Source organism: Archocentrus centrarchus, chromosome 24 (genome assembly GCF_007364275.1).
Source record: "Archocentrus centrarchus isolate MPI-CPG fArcCen1 chromosome 24, fArcCen1, whole genome shotgun sequence".
Classification (NCBI taxonomy): domain Eukaryota; kingdom Metazoa; phylum Chordata; class Actinopteri; order Cichliformes; family Cichlidae; genus Archocentrus; species Archocentrus centrarchus.
Window position 1 is genome coordinate 35,478,512 of NC_044369.1, and position 7,725 is coordinate 35,486,236.

The window sequence follows — 7,725 nt, forward strand, 5'->3', positions numbered from 1 at the left end:
AGAGGGCCCGCCTTCTCCAGCTCTCCTCGGACGTGAGGCCTGGCTACCTGGATGCTGATTCTCTCTCCCATCCGGGCCCCCTATAGGCCCGGGCCGGGAGCGTGCCCCCCCCCCCCCCCCCCCAGCCCCCCCAGAAGCTCCGCCCCTGCTCAGCAGTGAAAACCAGCGGGAGTTTTGAAACGATGTGCCGGCAGTCTGGAGTTCTCCCCGCATACAGCGACCGTCGTTCGGCCGGCGAGCAGACAGCTGCTGTTAGAGCAGCGAAACGGACATCTCTGAAAACATCGGAGCGCATTTCAATTCAATCAATATCTTGATAAACTGAGGACATATTTGATGTTTACACATCTACATTCTTGCCTGAAGACACGTAAAAATATGTTTTGTGTCACAGAAGCGGTAAAATTTCAAAATTTACTCTCACTTTTATCCGCCATTATTGGTTTTGAGTTTTGTTCGAAATGCATTCTGGGATACTTGGCTGCACCAAGTCCACACAAGGCACCGCCGATGCAGACTCGATAAAAGGGGCGGAGCGAGAACACATCCGGGTATTTTGAGCGAACTTGCCTTTATGCGTACTTAGGTTTGGAACAGTACTTGGACTGAGAGTGATGACGTTTCACAAGTTCACGAGTACAGAAGTCCGCACAACAACGCATATTGAGAAACGGCCCCAGACTGCGGAGATACAGACGGCAGAAGTGAGGTCAAAGGGCAGGCTGCAGAGCCAGACGGCCCCAGGCTCCACACAGACTGGCTTACTTCTTATCAACGCTCACTCACTTGTTAAAAAAATGGATGAATTGAGACTCCGATTTATTAACAACAGATGGGACAGATGCATCATAATAATCTCTGAGACATGGCTGCATGGAAACATCCCAGATGCATCTGTGGAACTACAGGGACACAGGGTCCACAGAGCAGAGGAAGAAAAGAGGAGGAGGTGTGTGTGTTTTTGTCAGAGACTATTTTTGCACTGATGTCACTGTTACACAAAGACATTGTTGACTTGGAGTTTCTAGTATTAAAATGCAGGCCATACAACCTCAGTCATGAGCAAGTGCATTGTTTGTTTTTGCTGTGTATATCCATCCACGGGCTAATGCAAAGCTAGCCATGAGCAGGCTGCAGGAAGCAATCAACACACACCAGAACAGACTACCGTATTTTTCAGACTATAAGTCGCACCAGCCAAAAACTGCATAATAAAGAAGAAATTCAATTCAATTCAATTCAATTTTATTTATATAGCGCCAAATCACAACAAACTGTCGCCTCAAGGCGCTTTGTATTGTGGGTAAAGACCCTACAATAATACAGAGAAAACCCAACAGTCAAAACGACCCCCTATGAGCAGCACTTGGTGACAGTGGGAAGGAAAAACTCCCTTTAACAGGAAGAAACCTCCATCAGAACCAGGCTCAGGGAGGGGGGGTATCTGCTGAGAGGGGGGGGGGGGTCATCTGCCGCGACCGGTTGGGCTGAGGGGAGAGAAAGACATGCTGTGGAAGAGAGCCAGAGATTAATATCAATTAATGATTAAATGCAGAGTGGAGTATAAACAAAGTAAATAAGGTGAATGAGAAGAAACAGTGCATTATGGGAACCCCCCAGCAGACTAGGCCTATAGCAGCATAACTAAGGGAGGGTTCAGGGTCACCTGATCCAGCCCTAACTATAAGCTTTATCATAAAGGAAAGTTTTAAGCCTAATCTTAAAAATAGAGAGGGTGTCTGTCTCCTGAATCCAAGCTGGAAGCTGGTTCCACAGAAGAGGCGCCTGAAAGCTGAAGGCTCTGCCTCCCATTCTACTCTTAAGTATCCTAGGACCCACAAGTAAGCCAGCAGTCTGAGAGTGAAGTGCTCTGTTGGGGTGATATGGGCCTATGAGGTCTTTGAGATAAGATGGTGCCTGATTATTCAAGACCTTGTAGGTGAGGAGAAGGATTTTAAATTCTATTCTAGATTTAACAGGGAGCCAATGAAGAGAAGCCAATATGGGAGAAATCTGCTCTCTCTTTCTAGTCCCTGTCAGTACTCTAGCTGCAGCATTTTGGATCAGCTGAAGGCTTTTCAGGGAGCTTTTAGGACAGCCTGATAATAATGAATTACAATAGTCCAGCCTAGAAGTAATAAATGCATGAATGAGCTTTTCAGCATCACTCTGAGAAAGGATGTTTCTAATTTTAGAAATATTGCACAAATGCAAAAAAGCGGTCCTAGATATTTGTTTAATATGTGCATTGAAGGACACATCCTGGTCAAAAATGACTCCAAGATTTCTCACAGTGTTACTGGAGGCCAAAGTAATGCCATCCAGAGTAATCTAACATCATCCTCAACACCAGCACCCCCAAGGCTGTGTTCTCAGTCCACTCCTATACTCACTTTTTACACATGACTGCACCCCCATCCATGACACCAACTACACATTCAAATTTGCAGACCATGCAGCTGTGATGGGATTGATAACCAATAATGATGAGGCAGCCTACAGACGGGAGGTCCAGGCCCTCACATCCTGCTGCCAGAATAATGACCTGCTCCTCAACATCAACAACACAAAGGAGCTTGTCATTGACTGCAGGAAACATAAGGACACAGTACATGCCAGTCTGGTGATTGCTGGGGAAAAGGTGTTCACCTCTCAAGGGACCTGACATGGTTAGTAAACACCAGAGAAGTGGTGAAGAAGGCCCAGCAGAGACTCTTCTTCCTGCAGTCCCTCAGAAAAACTGGGCTCCCACCAAAACTCCTCACCAACTTCTACCAATCCACCACAGAACTGAACTGTGGATGCACGGTGTGGTTCTCCAACTGCACCTCAGAGGAGAGAATAGACCTGCAGCAGATCATTAAGCCTGCATCAATGATCAGTGGTGTCCTTCTCCCATCCCTGAACCAAATTCACTCTGCCCGGCTGAGATAAAGAGCCCAAAAAAAATCAGGTTGGATCACCCTGGTGACAGGTAAACAGGCTGTTTATGAAGGAAGACACCTGAAACACTTTAATTAAAAAAGTAAGACATTTAATATATTAAAGAATCAGAAAAATCACACATGCATATGTGGGGACCCGGAGGAGACAGCAGGCCTGTGTGTGCGCTCTCTCTCTCTCTGAGCCTGTCTAACCGTAACATCTTTATCCTGCCTCTTATCTAAACGTGAACAATCTCTGGGCGCTACGAGTTGACCTTCGTCATTCAGTCTTGTTCAAGCTGGTTTTTCATGGCCCAGATTCCTCAGCTGTGGAGTCATAAGCACATCATCTTCCTGATGTTTTAATTTGTCATAGAGAAATCTTGTCCAGATTAATGACAGAACATGGTGAGCCTCAAGATAAGATGCACTGAGACAGAGAAGTTAGTCTACTACTTTCTGATCAGCTGCTCTCGGTCTAATGTATTATTTAATTGTTTATTATTTGGTTGATCCACTGTTTATTAATTAATGTACTGCAGTTTACCTTTAAACATTTGTCCTTTATTCATTGAGTAAAAAATAATCCCTAACACTGGACAATGTCTCTTTGGCCCCCTCCCCTCTGCAGGCTCAGGGTCACGAGGGCACGGACAGAAATAGTTAAACACAGCTTCTTCCACAGAGCCATAAAAGCTCTGCTGTGAGCCAGAGCGTGGACTCACTGGACTTCACACTCTGCAACTTACCCACATCTACACTTTATGGACAGCTAGGCCTGTATTACCTCATTTTTGTTGCTATTTATATTTCTCATATTTATATTTGTTGCTATTTTCTTGTTTCTGTTTTTGTTCTTGTTTTTATTTATTGCTTGTACAATTTCTATCATGTTCCCATTCATATGCTGCTGTGATAAAAGGGAGAGCTGTCAAACAGAATGTCATTGCATGGAAATGTCCAATGACAATAAAGAATTTCTAATTCTAATTCTCAAAATTTCTCAATGTGGCCTTCATATTTTGGAGATAGACCGGAAACCTAAAATCCTTCGCTGCCGCCATGTTTGAGTACGTTTGAGTACGTACAACCATCGTACTCTTTGGCTTCGGCCGGACCCCAAGGCTGGCTGCAGAGGGCGCCAACTCCATACCGGAACGCCTTACTGGAGGTCACATGACCTTCATAGCAGAAGTGTGTCGTCTTCGTGTGCTTATTCCTCGTAATGCAGCCGGTGGATTTACTGAGCCCTTCCGCCCGACCTCGCTTCAGCACCAAGCTAAAGCTGGCAATCACATCCCACATAAGTGTTAAATTTGATATTCTAACATTAAATAATCCAGGACAAAATAGATCTATGTAATGTGGGTCTGGCAAAGCATTAAAGTCATGGAGTTATTTCATAAAGTTTATTTGTAGTTCTAAACATTTTTAGGGTTTCTTCACTTTTTGTCTCTCCAAAGATGTTATTCTTCTCTCCAACAGCCTCCATTACGACTACATGCAAATGACCAATTGTGCAAATTAGGTGATGATGTCATATAGCAACTTTTAGGACAGCCAATAGTCACTTTGCTTACTGAGGAGCTGGCAACAGTGTTTCCAGAGACACTTGTCACAAAGGGAGTCCTGCACCACACACTTCCAGCTCTGCAGGTTGTGGGTCAGTACGCAGTGCAGGCGAAGCGTATGCAGCAGTTGGTGCTGCTGACTTCAACAACTGTTTTTGGGATTTTGCCGCTATTGAAAAGGACATGTTGCTGTTTGACCCTGATGACACACACCTCACCTACAGCTACACCTGCAGCTGGAGCTGACTGAGCTTCAGTGTGACAGCAACACCGGCACCTCTCTTTGCTGTATTTAAACTGGTATAGATGAGTTTGTGGCCTCTAATCTGTCAAACATATCTCTGATGAATGAGCTCAGTTCATTCTGAGTGAGAAAGAGCTCCTGTCACAGGCAGAAGCTGCAGTCACGTTTTAGCAAAGTGACTTTTAGATATTCTTCATTTATCAGGTAGAAACTCATTTTTCACAGATCTGACCAACAACAAATCTAACATCACAGCTCTGTAAAGGTGGTGGATGTGGCCAGAAAGGACCGGGTTGATTCTAATGTAGATACAGTAATACAGTCATAAAGATCCAAACAGCTCATTTTTTTATTTCATAAATCCTGCTGACTGCAGTCTACCCACCAACAGAAGCAGAGACATTAAAGGTCAGAGACATAGACAACCTATGAGATCAGTTTTTGGCAGCTGGATCAGATCAAGTTTCCAGAGACGAACAAAGAAAATGTTCAGCTTGTTTGGCTCCATGTTTGTGTGAGCAGAGTTTCTCTGTGCTGAACTTCAACAAGAACTGCTGAGATCCAGGCTGAGCGACTTCACCTACGTGACCTTTGACACACATCTCCCACTGCTCTGGAGCCACACCTGCCCTGTGTACCTGTGTGCCCTTCACATCAGTGTCAGCAGCTCACCTGTTGCTCTGTGATCAGAATCACACAGCAGCATTTTACAGTTTCTGGATGTTTAAATTTCAGCTGTAAATTCAGAGCTTTCTGCTCCACATTTGGTTCCTTCATGTTTGTTAGCTGCATGGAAATGAAAGCATTAAATAATATTTAGATGCATCTCTGATTCCTTTAAATATTGTCATTATGGACTGCTGGCCCTCGGGCATGTTCACGTTGTCAAATCTGGCCCTCCTTGAAAAAAGTTTGGACACCCCTGCTATAGAATGACCTCCAACGTCCAACCAGCAGCGTTAAATACTACTGGGGCTTTAGAACCCCATTTTAATCCCGTACTTTGGGAGGTGGGTACCCTCTGGCTCAGGAGGAACATTTGTGTGACATACAGCATCTATTTAAAATAAAAGCATGTTAGCACTCCTGTTGTCTGTAGTTTCAGTCCTCAGTGAGCCGTAACCCTGAGTCAGACCCTAAAACTATATGTTATGAAAGCACCTGTACAGACCAGGCAAGAAGATGATCCCTGTGGTAATCATGACCTCTGACCCCACAGAGTTCAGTCAGGGAATGATCCTTCCCACTGCAGACGCACTGAAGCAGCCTTCACCTGTGCCGGCCAAGAAGAATGAGGTCAAGACCAATAGAACTCGGGTAGGATCTTTTTCTTGTCCAGAATTAGCTCCTGTTCATCCTCACTGTTCAAGTGCTGACCTTTGACTTTTCTGTGTGCTCCTGCAGATTAGCCCCAAGTGCTCCTCCAGAGCTGCCCCCTGTCCCACAAGTGTTGGCCGAACCTGCAGTTTTAATCTGAAGGAAACTTTCCAGACCAGCACTGATGAACTCTACAGGACCTTCATCAGCCAAGAGGTACCCAATCAGACCAGGAGAGACCAGAACAGACAGAGAAACTAGGGGAGATTAGGACAGACACAGACAGGTTATAAATAAGATCCCAGGACAGACCCAGTTGAGCTAATCTAAATCCAGACTACAGTTACACCAAGCTAGCAAGAAAATATCCAGGCCAAAGTTTGATTAAAATAAGGTCAAATCCAGGCTAAAAACTGGTGTCAGACGTTCACGAGTCCAATAAGAAGCCTGGGTGTGAAACTGACCAAAAACCAGACTAGCTCAACTCAAATCCAAGCAACCAGGTTTCAGCCTGGTCAGAAATGGGCCCCGGGCTCTTTTTACCGCTGCCCCCTCTGTGCAGTTCGTGCAGGCATTCACACACTCGCCAGCGGAGGTGGACGGTCGCTGTGGGGGGAAATTCCAGCTGCTGGACGGGAATGTCAGCGGAGAGTTCACGCAACTGGTGAGCTCGCAGCCACTCAGTCTTCATTAAGTCTGTATCCTGTTGTCATGGTAACCGGACTGTGCCCCTCCCTGCAGGTGCCAGATCAGAGGATTGGGATGAGGTGGCGGTTCAGGACATGGCCCAACAGTGAGTCTTCCTGTTAAGATGTGATGAGTTTGTGTGTTTCTGCTGCTGGATTCAGGGATGCTCCCACCTCCAACCTCTCTGGTTTCTTCTTAGAGCACTATGCTACCGTGAATCTGGAGTTGGAGGACCGGGGAGACGACACGGAGCTGAGGCTGGAGTGCCAAGGAGTCCCAGTGGAGGAGGAGGACTCTACCAGGCAGGGCTGGATCCGCTTTTACCTCCAGGCCATCAAACAGACATTTGGGTACTGAGAGATCTGCGAACCCTGGGACTTGTCTGGCAGGCTGAGGGGGAACGGCAGTTGGGAAGAGCTCTCAGTAGAAGAGTGAACAGGCTTCCTGTCTCAGGGAGGCGTCATACGACTCCACAGATTCAAAGGAACAATGCAGCCACAAAGCTCCAAGAGAAGACTTTCTGTAGAGGTTTGACTCACGGTGTTAATAAATGACTTCTCTCAGCTCTGTGTTTGTCCTGCTGGTGTCAACATGGGGGCAACATTTTAACTTCAAACTTTATCCAGTTCCACTTCATAACAACAGTCATTTTATAAGGTAAAAACATTAGAGAGAACCTCAACAATCAAATGACAGGGAGGAAGGACTCCTTGGAGACTCCTTTTGGTGTTTGTGTAAAAGATCTGAATTTAGTGAGGCGCTGAAATGGTCAGACGGAACCAGATGAGTAGTAATGAGTAGCCAACCTCCCCCCCCATGGTATGTGCACATGCACGAACATGCACTCGCACAACTTTTGGGTTGGCCCACAAAAGCCGCCATTATATTACTACTCAGATGGTCAGATGGTTGTAGGGTCTTTACCCACAATACAAAGCGCCTTGAGGCGACAGTTTGTTGTGATTTGGCGCTATATAAATAA

General features: G+C 45.8%; 1 protein-coding gene across 1 annotated transcript in view; it reads left to right on the top strand.

The window, feature by feature from the left end:
- The window catches only part of ahsa1a (AHA1, activator of heat shock protein ATPase homolog 1a), a 47,730-nt gene extending 40,424 nt beyond the window's left edge, over positions 1–7,306 (top strand). The window contains exons 5-9 of the mRNA XM_030720934.1: positions 5,959–6,056; positions 6,144–6,272; positions 6,619–6,720; positions 6,798–6,849; positions 6,943–7,306. Of these exons, the coding sequence (XP_030576794.1) occupies positions 5,959–6,056; positions 6,144–6,272; positions 6,619–6,720; positions 6,798–6,849; positions 6,943–7,100 (539 nt within the window). The 3' untranslated portion in view covers positions 7,101–7,306. The remainder of the gene's footprint in view (positions 1–5,958; positions 6,057–6,143; positions 6,273–6,618; positions 6,721–6,797; positions 6,850–6,942) is intronic.
- The last annotated feature ends 419 nt before the right edge of the window (positions 7,307–7,725 follow it).